The sequence below is a fragment of the Mercenaria mercenaria genome, chromosome 12 (genome assembly GCF_021730395.1).
Source record: "Mercenaria mercenaria strain notata chromosome 12, MADL_Memer_1, whole genome shotgun sequence".
Taxonomy (NCBI): Eukaryota; Metazoa; Mollusca; class Bivalvia; order Venerida; family Veneridae; genus Mercenaria; species Mercenaria mercenaria.
In genome coordinates this window covers 36,308,537-36,332,560 of record NC_069372.1, presented here as the reverse complement: position 1 = coordinate 36,332,560, position 24,024 = coordinate 36,308,537, and the positions used below count along the sequence as shown (strand labels likewise).

General features: G+C 36.8%; 1 protein-coding gene across 1 annotated transcript; it reads left to right on the top strand.

Moving 5' to 3' along the window:
* Window positions 1-1,267: 1,267 nt before the first annotated feature.
* LOC128547325 (T-complex protein 1 subunit zeta-like) lies at window positions 1,268-24,024 on the top strand. The gene is made up of 12 exons (XM_053519684.1): window positions 1,268-1,439; window positions 8,265-8,328; window positions 8,738-8,872; window positions 9,257-9,430; window positions 11,171-11,274; window positions 14,378-14,488; window positions 15,341-15,500; window positions 18,226-18,405; window positions 20,426-20,666; window positions 21,385-21,528; window positions 22,460-22,532; window positions 23,562-24,024. The coding sequence occupies exons 1-12, from the start codon at window positions 1,303-1,305 to the stop codon at window positions 23,635-23,637; spliced, it is 1,599 nt and encodes a 532-aa protein (XP_053375659.1). The 5' UTR covers window positions 1,268-1,302; the 3' UTR covers window positions 23,638-24,024.

Genomic DNA, 24,024 nt, shown 5'->3' with positions numbered 1-24,024 from the left:
AATTCATTTGTAAAGAAGTTAGCCTTGTCTACTTTGCTTCAACGAAATGTTTTTTTTTTGTCTTTACAACTTTTTTTTTCTCGTTTAACCACAATGGTATTCATGAAATATTTTTGCACGATAATTTTATTTCAAACACTTGCAACATCAACTTTTGGTGACTGGAATTCTTGTCTACTAATGAATGAGAGAATGAATAAGAGAATGAATGAAATAACTGTTAAATGTATTGTGCTTGAATGAAAGAATGAATGAATTCACGAATCAATGAAACTACTTAACGGCTATTCTGAATTTCCTTTTTCATATTATAATTAATTAATTTAGTAAATTGACATTTTTTTACTGACGCTAGCAATTAAAAGAGTATTTCGTCTGAAGTGTATCATTTGATCTACAATATATATTTTCCTTTACATCGCAGCAGCTCGTGTTTCCGATGTGGGTCCGAGCCTCACTCGGGGTGTTGAATTCTCCATGTGAGGAAGCCATCAAGCTGGCTTACGGAAGGTCGGTGGGGCTACCCAGGTGCCAGCAAAACTGATGTAAAAGCATGATGTAGAATTCTACACTGCTCTCAATATTTATTAAGAAATTTAACTGATTTCTGTTATATAATAATTAATTCAAAAGAGAAGAAAATGCCAGGATTTTGCAGACAAGTGAAGCAGTTCATTAGATAAAATCTGCGCGGCGTCATTATAGTGATCCCCGTAGTTGTGATAACGACAGCGACAGAATCTGCATGTAGGATAATTGTAAACATTAATTTATAGATAGATTTTATTGCGTATTATATTATTGTTATGTTTGGCAGTTTCACATTAAATTAGAAACTAGTCCATATGATCACGTGATTAACAGGTAATAAAACTTCAATCAAACGGAGATGTCTGTATATATTTACAGGACTGAATCTGACTGCTTTGATTCAAACAAAGTCATGTTCATTGTTATTTTAGTGCACTGAAACGTTGCATTTCATACCCAAATAGTGTCCGAATATTTAAGCATTCTGAAGGTCGATTTTGACAGCTTTTACTGACCCACTTCGGATGACATTTTTATGATGAAATCTGCAATACAGTATGCGTTTTTTTTATTTTGCACAAAAAACCTAAAATTATACATTTGAAATGTGATGCCTGTGTGGTTTCAAAATGCAAAGTTATCGTCAAAAAACCACCAGAAGAGTCCGGATTTAGGCACTGGACCAGTACTCATTTTAGGTTTTTGAAGTTCCAGTAGGCAGTTAGTAACGAACGACGCGATAACTCGCGAGAGTAATAAATTGGCCAAAACATGTCGGCGATCAAATCATTGAATCCAAAAGCGGAGGTTGCGAGAGCCTCACAGGCTTTAGCTGTGAATATATCGGCTGCTAAAGGTCTTCAAGATGTGCTCAAATCCAACTTGGGTCCAAAGGGAACTTTGAAAATGTACGTTTTCCAGTATTACGTTATGTGATGTATTGTGGAATTTTCGAGAAGCACGTGTCTTTGCATTGGTGGGTGGGGTATATTTTTCGATGTCACTGTAAAGCGGGTTGTTGCGTACTTCGTTCACATCTTCATTAAAGAGATGATGACAAGTGTTTTACTACCGGACCTCTAGACAACCCGTTCACAGTGTACGAAATTTGGATTATAATCCTCTAGCCCGTTTGGCCTACTACAAAAATTTTCCAAGCCTGACACCAATTTCACTAGCACAAACACCGTAAAATAAATTACTTAGGTTTCAAACCCGGTTTCGTACCATCACAATATTTCAAGAAAGATGCCCTGTTGTTTACTAGGGCATGCTCGATTGTAGTCCAAATAATTGGATGTTTTAGGACAATTTGATAACTTTTGACTGTTGCTGTCCACAGGGATCAAATTTAGTGGTCACTAATTCATGAAATTCGAGTAAGAATATAAAAATACAAGTAGAAGATCATGGCACACGAATATTTTTGCGAACACGTTCGAAAATCGGGGAATTTGCTCAAACTGTGGTTTTCTCTTTAAAAACTCCTTTGGGGCAGTTAATTTACCAATAATATGTGACTGCTTGTAGACGCTTGTCGCTTTATACAAAAGTAATTATCGGATATCTAAGTAAACGCCTAGGCAATATTTTTTTTCATTTTGGTCTGCAATAAAAAAAAAAAATTGCAAAGGTCTGCGGAAATGGAGAGGAAAATAACATGTTCCTTGGTGCAAAAAGGCCAGTGGAGACCGAAAAGTTTAGCAACACTAGGGGCAGTGACCTGAGAAAAACTTAAAACTTCAGTGTCCAGCCAAAAGTCCAAAGAATCATTGAGTACTTTGGTTCGTATCGTACTTTCAAAACCAGAAAGTCCCCGGCCTGTCCGGACCGTGAATTTCTATATCATATGAAAGCAAACAACAACAAAACAACTTAATAAATTTACGACGTAAACAGCTTTTAAATAATGGCTAGTGGAACCCATCATTTTGCTAGTGGAAAAAAATGAGACTAGTTAGCAAAAATGTGCTAGTGGGAAAAAAAGTTACATTCGATTCCTGTGTCCCATCACATCCAAACTTATTCTGCATATTTCTGTTAGGAAATCCCAAATGAAATCTGTTGGGAACATTTTCTAGTACATGTACAAAGTATTTGAATTGATTACTTCTCTTTTAATGAATTTATGTTGACATTACAGCATAAACTTGTGGACGGATAGCTCAGTGGTTTGCACACTGGCCTTCCAATCCTGAGGTCGGGGTTCGATCCCCGGCAGCTACTCGGGAATTTTCAGAAACGCTTTTCAGTGTTTCCCACCCAGCTAGGGGTGTACTGGTCAGGAACCCAGGCAATCCTTGCGTGTATCAGTGCTATACACTGGGCACGTTAAAGAACCAGGCTGTCTATTCGCAACGAGCTAGGCTAAGTTAGCCGGACAAGCCTGTATCTGATTTCTGATCTCTCTGTGGGGGCTTTGTCTCACTCTGTCCCTCTGGTCAGATCGCTCTGTGTCTGTACTAGTAGAGGATGATTTCGCGCCCTGTGTGGCTGCAGTTGCTGTAAAGCGCCTTTGAACGTGTTTATCATGAAAAGGGCGCTATATAAATCTGGTATAATAATAATAATAATAATAACTTACCTTGGTGACATTTTATGATTAATATGAATATATATTTTGTGTTTTATTTCTGCAATTTGGTGTTATCGGCAGTCTGCTGTGTACTAAAACCGATGTCAGGGTAGATATCTCCCCGCACCTGTCACTTCATATTTTTGGAGATTTAAGTCTATTAGCTCGCCTGAGCCAAAGGCTCATGCCGTCATGGTGAGCTTTTTTGACCGCTCAATGTGCGTCGTGTGTCGACCGTCTTGTTGTCATTCGTCGTGTGTCCGTCAGCATTTTCTAAAAAAATCTTCTTGAAAAACCACTAGGCAGAATTACACCAAAATTCACAGGAATGATCCTTGGGTGGCCCCCTTTCAATATTGCACAAAGAATTATTCCATGCAGAACTCTGGTTGCCATGGCAACCGATAGGAAAATCTTTAAAAATCTTCTTGAAAACCACAGGGCCTAGGGATTTGATATCTGGTGTGTAGCATCATCTAGTGGTCCTGTACCAAGATTGTTCAAATTATCCCCCTAGGGTTAAATATGGCCCCACCCCGGGGGTCACATGGTTTATATAGACTTATATATAGGGAAACTTTGAAAATCTTATTTTACAAAACCACACGGCCTAGGGCTTTGATATTTGGTTTGTAGCATCATCTAGTGGTCCTCTTCCAAGATTGTTCAAATTATCCCCCTAGGGTCAAATATGGCCCCACCCCGGCATTCCCAAGTTTTACATGGACTTATATTGGAAAAAAAGTTTAAAATCTTCTTGTCTGAAACTACAGGACTTAGGCCTTTGATATTTGTTTTGTAGCATTGTCTTATGGTCCACAACCAACATTTTTCAAAATGTACCCCTGGGGTGAAAAGAGGCCCTGCCCTGGGGGTCCCAAGTATTATATAGACATATAATGGAAAAAAGACTTTAAAAATCTTCTTGTCTAAAACCACATGACCTAGGCTTTTTATATTTGGTATGATGCATTGCCTAGTAGCCCTCTACCAAAATTGTTCAAGTTATGCCTCTGGGGTTAAAAGAGGTCCCGCCCAAGGGTCACTTGGTTATTATAAGAGTTATATAGGAAAAAATACTTCAGAAATTATCTGATCCTATTTCCAAGACTGTTTAATTATAATTACCTGATGACCTCAAGTAATATGATGTCATTTGAGTGACCTTGACCTGCTGACCTATTTTCTTGTTTTTTTAAGATACAACCTTTAAATTTGGATGACATACAATGTTTTGCACACCATTTGTAAAACTGAATTTGATTGACCGTGAATGTGACCTACGGACTTCTTAATATTTTAGCATCAGTTTGACATTTGAAACATGTAGAGCGATCCAGGGTCATCATGACCCTCTTGTTTCAAATTAGTATGGGTTAAATTCAACCGATTTGAAGTTTCTACATGAATAATACTGTCTAATTTATTAGAGCAAGTAAGTCTGACCAGTACATTATGGCTTTTTTTGATTTTGAAATGTCTTCATTTTCCTAACAGTAAAATGCAGATTCAGGTATGGCTTAGAGAAATGACAACTAAAAAATATCAGATCATAAAATAAGTCGTCGCGATAAGCCAAATGAGTAAGGCTAGCTTGATTGGGGATTTCTAGAAGGGGAACAGGAATCTTACCTAATGCATCGGAATAGTCTTCCGACCGTCTTTCAACAGGTAATGTGAGTGGCATCTGTTAGCATTTGTGAAAGTTTTTTTAGATCTACTGCACGATTGTGTTCTGACTAACTCGTAATCACTTGTTTGGGAGAATTTATGAAACAGTTTGAATTTGATTCTCTCTCGATTCTGACCACCCAATTGAGCACGCTCATACAGTCATACAGTTTCAATAATTCAATAATCATTCCTCAATCTGGACGATGCGTGATGCATTCTTGAACAATAAGCGCTTATTAACTGAGATCGTGTGAAATCACGATGCCATTTAAAAGATCAATGTTGGGCGGCGAAAACTGCCCCCGGTTTTAACCAGCGGTTTTAACCGGTTAAAACCGCCTTGGTCAATACTCCCTGAAGTGGTCAGTACCGGTATGTACTGGTTGATTGGTCAATACTGGTCACAGGGCTCCAGATAAGATGCGTATTAGCGTAAATTACGCTTACAAATAATGCATATACGCACGTCTGATAATATTTAAGCGTATTAAAATGTGTATGAAATTAAAGAAACTCACACAATGACTTTTTACCAGCGTAAACAAAATCTGAATCGCTTTACGTAACAGAGCAAGTTCAGCATTAATTTTACAACATTGTATGTACACATTGAATGGTTCTCTATAATCCTAGGTAAAACTATATTAATAATTTAATATACACTCAAAGCGTGCAAAAATCGAATAGTTAGGAATTACAATGTAATATTGATGGTACGGTAGTGTATTTTAAAGCAGTGTTGATACAAAATATCACTTCCAGTGCGAAGTAAACAACAAAAATGTCTCTTTTTAAGAAAGTTAAAAGTGAACAAGGGCTCTAGCCCTTCTTTAAACCAGTAAAAATAATTGTCTAAACAAAGTTATTACACTAATGTTGTCGAATATTCTATTGGATTTGATAATAGGTGTGAAGCCAAAGCAAGCAAAAAGAGAAAAAGAAGCAAACACTTATATGCTGAATTGAAATTGAACTGCAAACTAATTATGGATGTTACACCCAATAGATATGTTATAAAACTGATTTTTTCACAGTTTTCAGGAGTAGAATTACTCCTAGTCAATTTCAGATTTTACCATTTTACTCGTTCACAAAAATTATGACGAGTAAATACCCATAGGCCAAAAAAATTATCTGGTGCCCTGTGGTCATTTAGTTAAAACTGACTGTTAATATATTTTGCAGAGTTATGAACAATTAAGCATTTAGGGTTTGATTAAGGTGAATGCAGGCATTAGTATTTAGTTAAAGCAACCAAATCAATACTCTCAAATTGGTCAGAAGTAGTCAATAGGTCAATACTGATTGATACTGGTCATTCTGTTACATAAGACTACAAAGATATATTATTTTTCTACAGAAATGTCACAATTAGTGTAAAAACTGCTAATTTAACTGAACTTCATTTGTATAACTGTAACAGTAGTGTTTGATTCACAAGTGTAAGTGATGATTCTTATTACTTTACTGGTATAAATAATTTACTGAAAAATTGCTGTGAACACCTGGACACTTTCATGGAAGTGGTTTACTTGTGTTTTGATAGCAATTGTCACATTGCCTAATTGACACCTTGTCTTACAATAAACAATAGATAGTTGCTGGCCTGTCTATCTAGTCACTAATTAGCTGTCATGATCAATAATCCCACTGTATTATTGAGATGCTTGAACATGGTAACTTTATTTTTAAAAAGTAAGTTATGCAATCAAAATATTCAGCTGACCAGTATTGACCACTATATGTATTGATCAGGGATATTGCTTAGGACCAAAATTTGAATTGACCAGTACTGTTTATTTCAGTGAGTGGAATTTATATAAGTCGAACATTTCTCATCCGATCTTCACCAAACATGAACAAAATGTGTTTGACCATGAGCCCTCGGCCAAGTTCGATAACTAGCCGAATCGGTCCAAGCATTTTGGAGTTACGGCCCATGAATTACTGAAAAATCAGCCTTTTTACTCTTGTCCGCACTCTAAGTCAAACATTTCTCATCCAATCTTCACCAAACTTGAACAAAATGTGTTTGACCATGAGACCTCGGCCAGGTTAGATAACTAGCTAAATCGGTCCAGGCATTTTGGAGTTACGGCCCTTGCATTACCGAAAAATCAGCCTTTTTACTCTTGACCGCTCTCTAAGTCGAACATTTCTCATCCGATCTTCACCAAACTTGAACAAAATGTGTTTGACCATAAGACCTCGGCCAAATTCGATAACTAGCCAAATCTGCCCAGGCACTTTTGAATTATGGCCCTTGAATTACTAATTGGATTCACTCGTCCAGACCATCTAATTTGATCCACTCGTCTAAACCATCTAGAGAAACTAGACATTTTTCATAGGGGCAGTTGTGGGAGACATGCGCTTGTCTCAAAAGCTTCTCTAGTATTGAGTCTATTGACCACTGACCAGGCTATGTATATTGTCCAAAATTGAGCCTGACCAGGACACATTGCCAAGGACCAAAATTGAATCATCCGGTAATGCAGTATTGACCACTATACTCTTTAATGAACAAAATTTTATATTATTCAAATTGCTTTATTATTTTTACATTACTATTACAGCCTGTGCTAATCAATGAATGTGCATTATGTAAAAATGTTGAATAAACCAGTATTGACCACCCAAGAGTGACCATAGTATTGAATCGACCAGTATTGACCGGTATTGACCATTTTTAACCAGTATTGACCACTGGCCTGGTCAATACTAATATTGACCGGCTTTTTGCCAACATTGTAATAGATGCCACACGTTTAATTACCTAGCATGTTTTTTTTTAAATCACATTAGGAAAAACACCAGCCTGGTCGGGCTTGTATAAATCTGCCAAAAATTAGTAGCCCAAGCTGAAATTCGGTAGCCACAGGCTATCGGACTACCGCCAGTTTCGAACACTGCGTACAGGGCTGTTCAGAGGTTCGGTAACTAGTATGAATGCTGAGAACGGTATTTACAAAAAGGATACCGTACTTAGTATATTTTATCTCTAAAAACCAGAGATGATTTCAAAAATTTGCTCTCATATTTTTTTCTCGTCTTTTTAAATGCTAAATGTAAGTGACAGGAAACAGAAGTATTTATAATTCTTTAGCCCTGGGGAAAATACAGTTTGTGGCCTCAACGCGAAACTAGTCTATGTATATATAGAAATAGAAGCAGATAGACTAGTTTCGCGTTGAGGCCACAAATTGCAAATTCGATAAGTAATAGATACATCTTTATAAACGTAAACACCCCACACACCACTAGGGGGCTGGCAGGAATGATAGTGAGCAGTCCTCTATAGCATGTTTTGCAACATTCTTTTTTGACAACTTCCTCATGCTATATTTGGTCCGGATATTCGTGGCTGGCTGACACTCGGACCATTACAATGTCTTGTTACCTACATTGGCGGGGATCTTGTTAGTTTATGCGGTACACACAGCGGATGGCTAGAAGATATTTATAACATTGTTTCTATTTCCAGGTTGGTGTCCGGGTCTGGGGATATCAAACTAACCAAAGACGGCAATGTTTTGCTTCATGAAATGGTATGTGTTCTTTTTAGAAATAATTTATGGCTGAAGATTTCTAATGTCATTTGTACACCTAATATCTGAAGGTGCTAAAACTGCAGAAAAAGGTCCACTTTGTAGTTAATACAAATATATAATTATGTATGTAACTTTTGAGCAACTTTGTCATGTTCATAAAATGGAAAAATTTGTAAAATTATTGTATTTTGTATAAATTTTTTGCATTGACCTGCAAATATTTGCTTTAATTTTGTTTCTACATTACTATTTGTGTTTTTGAAACTTAAAAAAAATGAAGTATTTTTACCAATACATGTGTGTATTTTATTCGTTTTACTAGAACTGTTACAGTTTGATGCAAGAGATACATTTTAGATTAAACAGTATGTCTGTGAAAAAAGTACAAATTGTCCTTTAATTTCAGCAAATCCAACATCCTACAGCTTCCCTCATCGCGAGAGTGGCAACTGCCCAAGATGACATTACTGGAGATGGGACTACCTCTAATGTACTTATCATCGGAGAGCTTCTGAAACAGGCTGACCTATACATCTCTGAGGTAGGTGCTTATTTTTGCTGTGAGGCTTTTACTGTCATATTGAACATTATCATTTATGTATTTGGCTGTTAGGCTTTCGATGCAGATCTATGCTTTTTCCTTCCCTCAGAAAGGCTGTATTTGAAACTACTTTACAAGCAATGGCTTCTTTTATAGATAAATGCTGATTTTTAAGACATCTGCATATATAAAACACTACAGAAGCTTTTCTTATTTGACAGGGAATGAATTTTATCTGTAAGTCTACTTCGAACTGGAATACAATGTAGTATAAACAGTAATCAGCTGCCTCTGATTATTTCTGTGAGATCTTTGCTGTTTCTAACAAAATTTCTTCAGTTGTAGGCTTCTTTCATTTATCTTATGACCCGTTTCTTCATTCAGGGTCTTCATCCACGACTGATCACAGAAGGCTTTGAGTTGGCTCGTAACAAGGCATTGGAAGTTCTCGAGGAGGTTAAAGTCAAACGAGAAGTTGACCGTGATACCCTGATCCAGGTGGCACGAACATCACTTAGGACCAAGGTCCATCAAGAATTGGCTGATCTCCTTACAGAGGTATAAGGAAGGTTTTGTTGTTTTGGATTATGGTAGTGCAGTACCATTGATCTGTGGGAAGTGTTGTTGGCTTGTTGATAGACGGAATCCTGCACTGTTGTCAAAATATATACTGTATGTGCTGTGAAGTTCATTAAGTATGGGGCCCACTGAGCCACTTGCAAGTGACACTGAAGCCAAATGAGACAAAATATTGGAAATATCAGGAAAAATTTGGAATGGGCTGCAAATATTGGCCTGTTACAAATTTTTTGTAGTTTCGAAAAAATTTGCAGGCATCTAAAAATGAATTGATAATTATGTCTCCCCCCCCCCCCCCCCCCCCCCCCCCCCCCCCCCCCCCCCTCTGGGGGAGACATATTGTTTTTGCCCTGTCCGTCCGTCCGTACGTCACACTTCATTTCCGATCAATAACTGGAGAACCATTTGATCTGGAACCTTCAAACTTCATAGGGTTGTAGGGCTGCTGGAGTAGACGACCCCTATTGTTTTTGGGGTCACTCCGTCAAAGGTCAAGGTCACAGGGGCCTGAACATTGAAAACCATGTAGAGTAGATGACCCCTATTGTTTTTGGGGTCACTCCGTCAAAGGTCAAGGTCACAGGGGCCTGAACATTGAAAACCATTTCCGATCAATAACTTGAGAACCTCTTGACCCAGAATGTTGAAACTTCATAGGATGATTGTACATGCAAAGTAGATGACCCCTATTGATTTTGGGGTCACTCTGTTAAAGGTCAAGGTCACAGGGGCCTGGTCATGTAAAATCATTTCCGGAAAATAACTTGAGAACCACTTGACCTAGAATGTTGAAACTTAATAGGATGATTGGACATGCAGAGTAGATGACCCGTATTTATTTTGGGGTCACTTGATCAAAGGTCAAGGTCACAGGAGCCTGAACAGTGACTTGAGAACCACTAGGCCAAGAGTGTTGAAACTTAGCGGGATGACTGGACATGCCAAGTAGATGATCCCTATTGCAGCCAACCATCAGTGTCTCTTTGACTTTCGCTCCTGACCCCTATTGACTTCTTGCCTATAGGACTTTGCATTGGGGGAGACATGCGCTTTTTTACAAAAGCAATTTCTAGTTTTTAATGTTGTTAAATGATCTAGTGCTGAAATTAAGATTGTAAACCAGTTTCAAAACTACAGCATCTGACTGGCTGTTTCAGAGCAGAATTTAAAACTGACAAATGGCAAAATTGTATTCTATGACTGCAGGTCTCAAAAATCACCTACCGGTATTTTCAATGTTCTTGTTTTTCAAAAAAAAGAAAAAATGGATATTCCACTATGTAGATACTGGGTAACTTGAGTGAATTTTCAGCCTGCCTTTTGTGATTTGTCAGTGTTTTTTCCCACTGATTTGAGAATGGGGCCGGGGCCTTTACAATTGGGGAAAAATGCGTCGTAGAACGTCTAAATTAGGAATTGTTAAAAGTCATTTTTTTTATTGAAATATCACATGTAAGAAAAAAAATAGTCATAGAATTTATCAGTATGCATTAAGTTAGCAAACTGTCCTGTGTTTCAAATGTTTAAGGTTTCATAGGTACAGTCTTGTTCGAAAAAGTTGAGAAAAAGTAAAAAAAATTAACTTTGGGAATTTTAGTTTTGAAATTGGGAAAAAACCATACTATTTGCCATTGGGATTGGGGCCCAATTTCGGCCCGAAACTCGCCAGAAAAAAAAACTGTATAAAGTGGTAACTTGCGTTGTGTTTTACTTTTCTAGCATGTTGTGGATGCAGTATTATCCATCAAAACCGACAAGGAACCAACAGATTTATTCATGGTGGAAATCATGGAAATGCAGCATAAAACCGACATGGATACTGTGTAAGTTATTTGCAGTAACTTGCATAGCACAAAATAGATTCGTCTAAGTAAGGTCACATTGATATAAATTTTCGGACAATTTCCAAATGGCCAAATGGTTAAGGATACTTTGAATAATTTGTACTTCACTGCTGCGAGTTCAAAACCACTAGGTGTGTAGAATTCATTTATATGAGAAAGTCATCAAGCTGGCTTACTGAAAGTTGGTGGTTCTACCCAGGTAGCTGCCTGTGCCTACAGTATTTCTGGAAGGGGCACAAGGGGTCTTCATCCACCATCAAAAGCTGGGAAGTTGCCATATGACCTTTAATGCAGCAGGGCTCGACCTTAACTTTGAATAGCACTTGACCGTAAGGTAACTTCTGACAGCTATAACTTTACTTGCCTGAACCAAATTCTAGTTGCCCATATATACCTGGTTATCTTAAGCAGCATTCCCACTGACTTTTTGAAAAGTGGGTACATGTTCCCTACATACTTTAGAAAATGTGGGTACATTATAAAAAAGTTGGGTACAAACCATACAAATTGAAAAAATTTCAACTGAAACAAAATTATAAAGAAGTATAGTGGAAGTGACACTTTTATTCAGCCTGTGTTAATGACAGTGGTTTGTTTTACACATGCACCATAGGGATACAGCTAAAAGTCACTACTCCTTATAGAAAAGTGGAGAGACTTCTAGTTGAAAAATAGAAATTTATGAACATCATTTCTAACTCAGTATACCCCCCCCCCCCCCCCCCCCCCCCCCCCCCCCCCCCCCCCCCCCACCAGCACACACCAGCAAGCTTGTGAAGCAATTTGAAAAGATGGCTATAATTTTCTTGTTTCAATATGGATAAAAACTATTGATGTGACCATTCATTTTCTTAGATAATCATTTTCCATGCAAAGAGTTTTTATGCAAAGAGTTTTTCTTTATTCCATAGTTCTGAAAAAAAAAAAACGTTTTCAACAAAATTCAAGCAGACGCTGATAAGTACCACCCACCGAGTTTTTATAACATTTTTTTGCTGCTATATCTTGCTGCAACATTATAGCAACAAAAAAAATGTTATAAAATAAAAACTCGGCGGGTAATACTTACTTAGCATGAACAGTATCGGACTCGAATAAAAGATGAAAGTCAGTCCGCAACCGGTCATTTTGTAAATATTAATAAACAAGCAGCTTATGAGTCTTTCTTTTACAATGGAGACCAAATAATTGTGTAGTGGACACCAGCTGACCACTTAATTATTCAACAACTTGTTGAAAAAACGTCCAAAATCGTTGTTTTTTGCACTCGCACATGTTCACGATTATCGGAAAGTGTCAAAGATGCAACTGCGTCGTTGATTGGCTGAATACTATCACGTCTAGTTTTACAAATTATTTGATTCGCTGTCACAGTTCTCGCGAAAATCTCACAAGTACATGGAGTAGGCGGAGCTTAAATTATGCTATCGGCATGTAAATTCAACTCGTCTTGACATGTAGCAAATTGTCAACAGTGTGTATTGCGGTAATTTGCGTGTACGGATCAAAAATGATGTCTGATTACTTGAATTTCGGCTCTTTATCGACGAACAATGTATTTTCTGTCAGATTTTTTACGCGTGCATTGTACCCGAGGAATTTTGAAACTTGCGTGCAAGTGACTTTTTATGCGTGAATTACGCGGATTTTTGCGTGAATGGGAATGCTGATCTTAAGTGCTAAAAATGTGGTGTGGGTTATAAAGCAATGAAAACTGTATTTACTTTGTAGTGCAACTTTTATTGACATCATCTAATTTAGTTGGTACTAACAGAGTTAATAGACTTAGCATGTTTGCCACATTCTAGATGAATAAAGATTATTTTTAAATTAGGTACATATTATCAAGCATCTGCAATTCTAATAGCAAAGTTGAAGTAATAAGAAAAATGGCAATAAAAAAAGCACAGCAGAAAAGATAGTTCAAATTACAAGTGAATTAGTCATATAAATGTGAATACAAAAAAAACATGTTTTTTTTAATAATACCGTATAACTCCGTATTAACACCCCCCCTCTAATTAACGCCCCCCCCCCCCTCCCCACGTTTTTGGGGGAAAATAAAAAAATCTTACCTTCAAAAATTGGTCCTAGATCCAACACAATAATATCCAGATAATAACAATTCCATAACAATACAAATGAATTTCAAAAAAAAAAAACACACACACTTTATTAACACAAACTTTTAAACACGTTAACAGGCATGGCACAAATAAATCTACTGTGTGTACTGAATATGCCACGCTATAAACGCTACAGTATTGATCAAATTTAACTCGGATGATGTCACTCAGCGCGCGAGACTTTACACAGATTCCCAGTACGATTACGTATCGGGTTATGTCAGTGCATGAATTGGGATGAATAGGGGGGCGTTTATACGAGTTACTGACATTGTTTGGATCAAATTTTTCGTAAAATGCATCGCCCCCGGGGGCGTTTAAACGGGGTTATACGGTAATTGCATAAATGACCAAAATCTATATGGTACCCTGTATGAAATTGACAGTAAATTGTTGTAGGTCACACAATTAAAAAAATCCTATGCAAGGATGTCACAGGATTCCCAGAAATTTGAAAATGAGGCCAAAACAAAAATGGCATTGAAAGAAAGAACAGACTTTATGAAAAGGATGATAACATATGTGAAATAAGATATTCTATTAAAAGACTGGAAAGTTTAACGGGAAATAACATGATTTTCAAGAATGACCTAACATGGTCAATTTTAACTTGCTCAGCGGGCAGTTGACTAGACTTTTTGCCTGCCCAAACTCAGCTTTTACCTGCGTGCGCAGTCGTTAATGTCCAGCCAGAATTGTGTTGGAGTGATGTAAAGAGCAACGGATAACAAAATTTAATCAAATGCCGCATAAATGGTGCAATAACCCCCTTATGATATTAACAAGCATTGTCTCCAATAAAAGTTAAAATATCCTAAGAAGACAAGCCAAAACAAATTCTTCCATTGCACTGTTGCATGAAGCAACGTTTTACCACGAAGAAGTGGACTCTTGAATGTATTAAAATGGGGAACGTATATATTTCTTGTGAACAAGGTTACTTACTTCTTTTACAGCCTGGTGAAAGGTTTGGTGTTAGATCATGGAGCCAGACATCCAGACATGAAGAAAAGAACCGAAGATGCATTTATCCTTACCTGCAATGTATCTCTGGAGTACGAGAAAACGTAAGTTATAGTAGCACAATTACAAATGAGAGATCTGAGCTGTATTGACTAACGCCATAAGTTTGCAGACTTTTAAAGCTAACATGGCTGAATGGTTAAGGTTTCTGACTTCAAATCACTTAGCATTCACTGCTGTAGGTTCGAAACCTTATTTAGGGTGTAGAGTTCTTTCGTTTAAGGAAGCCATCCAGCTGGTATATGGGTGTCTTTGTTTTACCCAGGTTCTAGCTCATGCCTGAAATATTGCCTCAAAAGGCACCCAAGGTTTTTCTCCATCATTAAAAGCTGGAAAGTCACCATATGGTCTAATATTGTGTCAGTGTTGGGTTTAAACCAGTAAAGACTGAGATTTTTAAAAGTTAATAATAGTTTTGCAAATCTCTTTGTAATGCACCACTTCAATACTGCAAAACTACATACATAGCTCTTTATTGTTGTCTTCTGCTTACTTAAGACAAGGTTAAGTTTAAGATTTTCAGATACAGAACAAAAAGCAATTTGAACATTTCAGTTTTAAGTTTCAGGCTTACTACATTGATGAATGTGGGCCCTAAACAGCACATTTTAATATCCAGTTTCAAATTTCTTAATGATGAGGTTTTATTCTTTAAAGAAGTTTTTGCTGCAAGAGGGCTTGGAAGATTTAGCAAACTGTTTTAAATTGTTTTATGGACAAGAAGCAGTTCTTCAAAGAAGAAGATAAAGAACTGGGTCTCTGTCACATTATGGAGTTAATATGACAGTTCATTGCATTAAACAGTATTGACATGATATTCTAGGCAGAAGTTTTAACAGTATTTGATGAAATCTCAGTTATTGCTGTATACTAAAACATTTATTTTTATGTAACAGGGAAGTGAACTCTGGATTCTTCTACAAGAGTGCTGAAGAACGCGAGAAGCTGGTACAGGCTGAACGTCAATTTATTGATGATCGAGTGAAGAAAATCATCGAGCTGAAGAGACAAGTGTGTGATGGAACCACCAAGGGATTTATTGTGATCAATCAGAAGGTAACCTCGTCATTCATAGTCCAGATTGTATAGAAGTCTTTGCTGGAATGCAATATTTTCAGATAGAATTATACTACATGTAAAACTGAAATATTTCTTGATGTTTTATTAAGATTAGAAAGACTTTTAAATGGAAATATTCTGTTGATACGTTGCTGTTGATTTTCTTGTATTTTAACTTTATACACATACTGGTATGTACTGTACATTGTGTAAAATTTGAAATGGTTTTTAGCTCGACTATACGAAGTATAAGGAGAGCTATCCTACTCGCCCTGGCGTCGGCGTCTTTCCGCGTCCCCACCTTGGTTAAAGTTTTGGTGCACTTTCTCTTTTTTCAACTTATCTCTGTAATTACTTGATGGATTTGATTCAAACTTGAAATACTTATTCCTCATCATCATCCACATCATCTGACATAAGGGCCATAACTCTGGCACCAATATTTCGTGAATTATCCCCCCTTTTCACTTTGATTTTCAGGTTAAAGTTTTAATGCACTTTCACTCTATCTCTGTTATTGTACCCCCCGACAACAAAGTTGTAAGGGGGGGTATACTGGTTTCAGGTTGTCTGTCTGTCTGTCCGTCCGTCTGTCTGTCTGTCCGTAGACGCAATCTTGTGCGCACCATCTCTCCTTATCCCCTTGACAGAATTTAATGAAACTTCACACAAGTGATCAGTACCAACAGTAGTTGTGCATGGGGCATGTTAGGTTCTTTTAGAAAAAAAATTTGCAGAGTTATGGGACTTTGTTTTTTTGTTACTATACTATATACATAGACACAATCTTGTGCGCACCATCTCTCCTCATCCCCTTGACACAATTTAATGAAACTTCACACAAGTGATTAGTACCAACAGTAGTTGTGCATGGGGCATGTTAGGTTCTTTTAGAAAAAAAATTTGCAGAGTTATGGGACTTTGTTTTTTTGTTACTATACTATATACATAGACACAATCTTGTGCGCACCATCTCTCCTCATCCCCTTGACACAATTTAATGAAACTTCATACAAGTGATCAGTAACAACAGTAGTTGTGCATGGGGCATGTTAGGTTCTTTCAGCGACAAAAATTGCAGAGTTATGGGACTTTGTTTCTTGTTAACATACTATGTACATACAGTCTGCATATGCAATCTTGTGCGTGCCTAATCTACCAAACCCTTACACACAATTTAATGAAACTTCACACAAGTGATCAGTACCAACCCTAGTTGTGCATGGTGCATGTTACATTCTTTTAGATAAATATTCTGCATAGTTATGGGACTTTGTTTTTGTTACTATACTGTATACATACAGTCTATATACATACAGTCCACATAATTATGCAATCTTGTGTGCGTCAAATTGCAATGTACTGTGTCAGTGCATGCGGGGGGTACATTCATCACCTTTAGTGATAGCTCTAGTTACTGAATGGATTTGATTCAAACTTAAAATAGTTGTTCAACATCATCACCCACATCATATGACACAAGGTGCATAACTCTGGCACCATTTTTTCATGAATTATTCCCCCTTTTTACTTAGAATTTCAAGTTAAAGTTTTGGTGCACTTTCACTCTACCTCTGTTATTACTGAATGGATTTGATTCAAACTTAAAATAGTTGTTCAGCATCATCACCCACATCATATGACACAAGATGCATAACTCTGGCACAATTTTTCATGAATTATTCCCCTTTTTACTTAGAATTTCAGGTTAAAGTTTTACGCACTTTCACTCTATCTCTGTTATTACTGAATGGATCTGATTCAAACTTAAACAATTGTTCAACATCATTACCCTTATCATATGACACAAGGTGCATAACTCTGCGACCAATCTTTCATGAATTATTTCCCCTTTTTACTTAGAATTTTAGGCTAGGCTAAAGTTTTGATGCACTTTCACTCTGTCTCTGTTATTACTGAATGGATTTGATTCAAACTTAAAATAGTTGTTCAACATCATCACCCACACCATATGGTGCAAGGTGCAAAACTCTGGCACCAATTTTTCATTAATTATTCCCTCTTTTTACTTAGAATTTTAGGTTAAAGTTTTGATGCACTTTCACTCTGTCTCTGTTATTACTGAATGGATTTGATTCAAACATAAAATAGTTGTTCAACATCATCACCCACACCATATGACACAAGGTGCATAACTCTGACACCAATATTTAATGAATTATGCCCCTTTTTGCTTATGATATACTTATATAGTGTTTTGATACATTTTATTTTTACCTCTCTTATTACTTTAAGTTGATATTTTTGACATAGACTCAGGCTATTGTGTAATATCTTCATCCACAATTGGAGTGATTAAACACTCAAGTGACAGCTCTAGTTTCCTCAGATGTGCCCAGTTTCACTATCCAGCATCACATTTCACACTGCGAATGAGGCTTTTAACCATGAAATCACTAAATAAAGCCTACGCGATATAACCCCTTCTATAGTATTATTGAATTTGTTCATCAGTCATCTGCTTGGTCAGGGTAACTTTGAAGTAAAGAGAATCGACTTTGTTTCTGTAAAGTTTTTAAAAAAGAACCTAGTAGTGTCAGCAAAAAAATTAACATAAGTTACTGAATGTTATGTATGATTATTAAAATAAATGACAGTTCACATATTTTCAGTAAAATGATTTTTGCCTTTTCAGTGATTTATTTAACATAAAAGAGAGACAACTCTTCATAGATTATAATATAAATTATTTACTTTTCAGGGTATTGATCCCATGTCTCTGGACATGTTAGCGAAAGAAGGCATTGTTGGTCTCCGCCGTGCTAAAAGACGTAACATGGAGAGGTTGACACTTGCATGTGGTGGTATCGCTATGAACTCTGTCGATGATTTGACACCAGATGTTCTGGGTTATTCTGGTCTTGTTTATGAACATGTTCTGGTAGGTATGATTGGGAGGCTTTGTTGGATAAAAAGGAATGAAAATGAAATAAGGATATTATCAAGGCATAATACTACAGGGCATCTTTTAATTTTCTAATCATGATAAAAAAAGTGGTTTTCAAAAGAAATATTACAAGTATGTATAAATTGCTTGTATTACAAATACGGAAAAGGACAGGTTATTAAAACATAACCTTTTACCTTTATGTATTAGGTCAATAACAGGGGTTGAAATTTGGTGCCTTCCCAATCCAAAATTAACTAATGTCCTAACTTTTGTTCATAACAAAATATTTAATAAATAATATATAGTTTGTGAAGTTTTTCTGTCATAATTCATGTGGTCAGGCAGGTTATTGAAACATGCTCTTTTACCTTTCTGAAATAGGTCAATAACTGGTTGAAATTTAGTGACTTCCTAATCTAAAATTAGCTAATTTTTAGCTCACCTGAGCCAAAGGCTCGGGGTGAGCTATTCTGATCACTCTCCTTCGGCGTCTGGCGTCTGTAAACTTTCACTTTAAACGACATCTCCTCATAAACCGCTAGGCCAATTTCATCCAAACTTCAAAGGAATGTTCCTTGGGTGAAACTCTACAATTTTTTTTCAAAGAATTGAATTCCATGCAGAACTCTGGTTGCCATGGCAACTGAAAGGAAAAGCTTTAAAAATCTTCTTCTCAAAAACCAGAAGCCCTAGAGCTTAGATATTTGGTGTGAAGCATTGCCTAGTGGACCTCTACCAATTTTGTTCAAATCATGACTCCGGGGTCAAAATTGACCCCGCCCCAGGGTTCACTTGATTTTACATAGGAAAATCTTTAAAAAATCTTCTTCTTAAAAACCAGAAGCCTAGAGCTTAGATTTTTGACATGTAGCATTGCCTAGTGGACCTCTACTAAAGTTGTTCAAATCATGACCCAGGGGTAAAAAACCGACTCAGCCCCAGGGGTCACTTGATTTTACATAGATTTCTATAGGAAAATCTTCAATTAAAAAAAAAAAATAAACCAGAAGGCCTAGAGCTTAGATATTTGACATGTAGCATTGCCTAGTGGACCTCTACAAAATATGTTCAAATCATGAACCCAGGGGTCACTTGATTTTACATAGGAAAATCTTCAAAAAATTTCTAAAAATAAACCAGAAGGCCTAGAGCTAAGATATTTCACGTGTAGCATTGCCTAGTGGACCTCTACAAAATTTGTTCAAATCATGACCCCCGTGGTCAAAATTGACCCCGCCCCAGGGGTCACTTGATTTTACATAGGAAAATCTTTAAAAAAAATCTAAAAATAAACCAGAAGGCCTAGGTCTTAGATATTTGACATGTAGCATTGCCTAGTAGACTTCTACAAAATTTATTCAAATCATGACCCCCAGGGTCAAATTGACCCCGCCCCATGGGGTTACTTGATTGTACATAGAAAAATCTTCAAAACTTTCTAAAAATAAACCAGAAGGCCTAGAGCTTAGATATTTGACATGTAGCATTGCCTAGTGGACCTCTACAAAATTGTTCAAATCTTGACCCCCAGGGTCAAATTGACCCAGCCCCAGGGGTTACTTGATTGTACATAGGGAAATCTTAATAAATTTTCTGAAAATAAACCAGAATGCCTAGATCTTAGATATTTGATTTGTAACATTGCCTAGTTGACTTCTACAAACTTTGTTCAAATCATGAACCCCTGGGTAAAATTGGCCCCGCCCCAGGGGTTACTTGATTGTACATCGGAAAATCTTCCAAAAAATTTCTAAAAATCATCAGTTTGACATTTGAAACATGTAGCTGATATTACTCAGGTGAGCGATCCAGGGTTATCATGACCCTCTTGTCTAACTTGTGTTATATCATAAGATATTAAAAAAAAAAAAATCGTGAAGTTTTTCTGCCATAATTCATGAGTCAACCATTTTCTTTGTATTTCTTATGTTTGGATGGCCGGAAACACTGGATATTTTAAGTAAGAAGTTTGCTATATCTGTTTATCTTACATCTGCCATTTGATTAACAGGGTGAGGACAAGTTCACCTTTGTCGAGCAGTGTAAGCACCCACGATCTGTCACCCTGCTTCTGAAGGGGCCAAACAAACATACTCTGACCCAGATGAAGGACGCTATCAGGGATGGTCTGCGTGCCGTCAAGAATGCGATTGAAGACGAATGTGTTCTGCCTGGTGCTGGAGCATTTGAAATTGCTGCCTATCAAGAACTGATGAAATACAAGAATGAGGTCAAGGGTCGTGCTAGATTAGGTATGCTTTAGTGTTGTTCAAGTACTGTGAAAACATATAATTTTGTTGATGAAAGTATGAAATTGGTGGTTTCAGCCAAAACAACTTATTTCCTGTGGATATGGATATGTGAATTTCAAGTGTTAAAGATGATATGAAGGAGAATTCTATGTTTTGGTTGGGATTTAATTTTGTGGATTGATGCATCTTAGAAATCCATGAAAAGTAGTTTCTGTGAAAATTTAATGATTTCACAGTAACTTGTTTCATTCAGATATACTTGTGTTTGACTGTAACCAGTAAGGTTTGGCAGGGCATTATGTCTTTTTAAACTGCCTGGGTAAGGTAGCGTTTATGAATGGTGTAGTTAGTTAGGGGTTCAAACCTACATCCTAAATGAGAAATTGATACTTTATAGATCTGCTATACAGCTTTGAATTGCATAAAGCTTGAAAATGTTACAAAAACTTGAATGTACAGTCAGAGACTGTGGGCAAAACAACTTTGAATGTTTTGCTTTCCATTTAAATTGATCCTGGAACCTGTTTTTTTTTTTACTGGGAGAAAATTGTTCAACTAGTAGAACATCTTATGGAAAGAAGATGCTGATAATAAATATTGTATTTCATTTGTTTGTTGAAATTAATAATGCAGTACTTCTACTTGCAAATATGTATTCTGTTTGTAGGAAAAATGAATGTGTCGCGAAATTGCTAAAAATGTGTTTTGTGAATTACAGGGGTTCAAGCCTTTGCCGATGCATTGTTGGTGATAATTAAGGTACTTGCCCAGAACTCTGGCTTAGATCCTCAGGATGCAATTGTAAAGCTACAGGAGGAATATACCGGTCCTCAGCAAGCTGTGGGACTTGATATTAAAACAGGTTTGTGACTCTTCTATTTTGCATCTTGTAAAGGATAAACTTTCTTAGAAAAAAATGGCCTCTGTATAAAACTTTTTTTTAGAAGAAAAATATGTACAAAGTTAAACAAGGCTTCTAGTATCAGTTCTTGAATGAGCAGCAAGCTATGAAATGTTTTCTTTAATGACCAGTGTACGTACACAATAAAATCATGTTCAGAGCAGTACATTTAATGTGCAGGAGGACAAGGGCTGGATTTCTGGCAGTGCCATACAGAAGATGTTAAAAATATTACTAGTAGCTCCCTTGCTTGGCACTTACTCGCCCGCTTAGCTCAGTAGGGAGAGCGTTGGTCTACGGATTGCGGGGTCGCGTGTTCGATTCCCAGGCGGGGCGTATGTTCTCCGTGACGATTTGATAGAAGACATTGTGTCTGACATCATTCGTCCTACAGCTCTGGTAATTCATGTGGGGAAGTTGGCAGTTACTTGCGGAGAACAGGTTTGTACTGGTACAGAATCCAGGAACACTGGTTCGGTTAACTGCCTGTCGTTACATGACTGAAATACTGTTGAAAAACGGCGTTAAACCCAAAACAAACAAACAAATCCACATTAAAGGGAAAACTTTGCTTCTCTTTTATACTATCATGGGGATGATAAAAACAGAGACGAGGTGTCATGAGTGATTACTATTATAGAACTTTGTAGAACTTGTTCCACAGATTAAGATAGATAGATAAAACATCAGTGGGATTAATAAAAGTGTCGCCTTCTTAAACAGGCTTGATGCAAATCAAATTTATTCTAAGTTGACAGTTTAATGGTTGAATGCTAAAGGCAGGTGGCTGCCTATTAGTTTAAACTGGTGGCTGCATACTAGGAGTGACTGCTATAATGTAGATATTGATTTTGGTCTGTGTTGTTCTAAACAAGCCTTGTTTTGATTACAGGAGAGGTATTAATACCAGTGGATATAGGAATTTTAGACAACTATAGAGTGAAGAAACAACTTCTACATTCATGGTAAGGATATCTACCTATTAAATTTATGGACCTAGTCTAAATTGATTTGTAGTGCTGTTAATTTGGTGAAATAAGCAAAAGAATTTTATAAACTGTAATTCAGTTGTTAATGTGATAAATTTTTATGACCAATATGTTTGATTCCTGTGAAGGTAAAGCAGCATGGAAACACAGCTTTTGTTTGATTTAAGTTCCAAGTTCAAATTTAAGCTCAGTTCAAGTTCAAGCTGTCCAATTTAAGAATATTTTTGGGCAATTTTCCTCTCCGGGGGGGGTGGGGGGGGGGGGGGGGGGTCTGTTCAGAAGTACGCTAAAATGGCTAAAATGACTTGTGGTTTCTATATCTGCCATATTCAGTGCACTTAATGACTGTTAGTGTTTGGAAATATGGAAATATTGACAACAGGTTTTGTGAACTTACTGAATGTAAATATATGTTATCAAACAGTGTAATGTTAATTAATATGTATGTTTTCATAATGGAACGATAGTAGCTTTTAAGCCTGTTTACTGGCCTTGTGAGAATTAGTGAAGTCAAACCCACGATTATAAAATGATCTTGCTTGCCTTAAGGTATTTGACTTGGCAATGATAATTTCTAGTATATTTATGTCTACCACCACCACACAGTGGTGTGTGAAATATATTGATTTACTCCCGTGTGTGTGTGTGTATGTCAGTCAGTCTGTCAGTCACAAATCTTGTCCACACTGCAAGTCGAACATTTCTTACCCGATCTTGACCAAACTTGAACAAAAGGTGTTTTAAGTCCTCAGCCAAGTTCAATAACTAACCGAATCGGCCCAGGCACTTGGGAGTTATGGCCCTTGAAACTTGTTTTTGATAAAACACTGAAAGTCTGATAAGGCAGTTGAGGTCTTGGTGCATTGTTGACTTATATACTACTATTCAGATGATTAGGCAGTTTTGGGAGACATGCGCTTTTCTCAAAAGCAGCTCTAGTTTGTAGTGATGCCATTAAAACTAAAAATTGTGAATGCTCAAATATTTTTTCTTTGTATATTTCAGTACTGTCATAGCAACCAATTTATTACTGGTGGACGAGATCATGAGGGCGGGAATGAGCTCACTCAAGGGAGATTAACATGACTAATAATTTTTTCATTGAGACGTCTTCTTTCTTCATTTTACTCATTTTTCTGTGTGCGCTTTTTTCTACTTTTTTGATAGCAATAGAAGAGAAATAGTTTATTAATGAACTGGGAGTTCTTCAGTCAATGAATGTTTTTATCTTATAATGATGATGTCAGAACTATCTATAAAATGACAAGATCCTACTGTTGTAATTGAGCAGTTTTAAAGTAACTGAAAGCAGTTGAACTGAAATTCTTTGGTATGTGCCTTTTGTCTTGTAAGAAGTTGTAAAACAGAAAATGGTTGCTTTATTTGAGACAAAAAAGATCATGATAGATATTACTTAGTTTCAAATGTGCTATTATTGTGAACAAATAAATTATTGCTTGCATTAAAA

Excerpts from the sequence above, each read along its gene's own strand:
- LOC128547325 (XM_053519684.1), top strand. The coding sequence starts at position 1,303 with ATGTCGGCGATCAAATCATTGAATCCAAAAGCGGAGGTTGCGAGAGCC. Across the intron at positions 8,329-8,737 it reads ATGTTTTGCTTCATGAAATG|CAAATCCAACATCCTACAGC; the intron begins GTATGTGTTCTT and ends CTTTAATTTCAG. Across the intron at positions 15,501-18,225 it reads TTATTGTGATCAATCAGAAG|GGTATTGATCCCATGTCTCT; the intron begins GTAACCTCGTCA and ends TTTACTTTTCAG.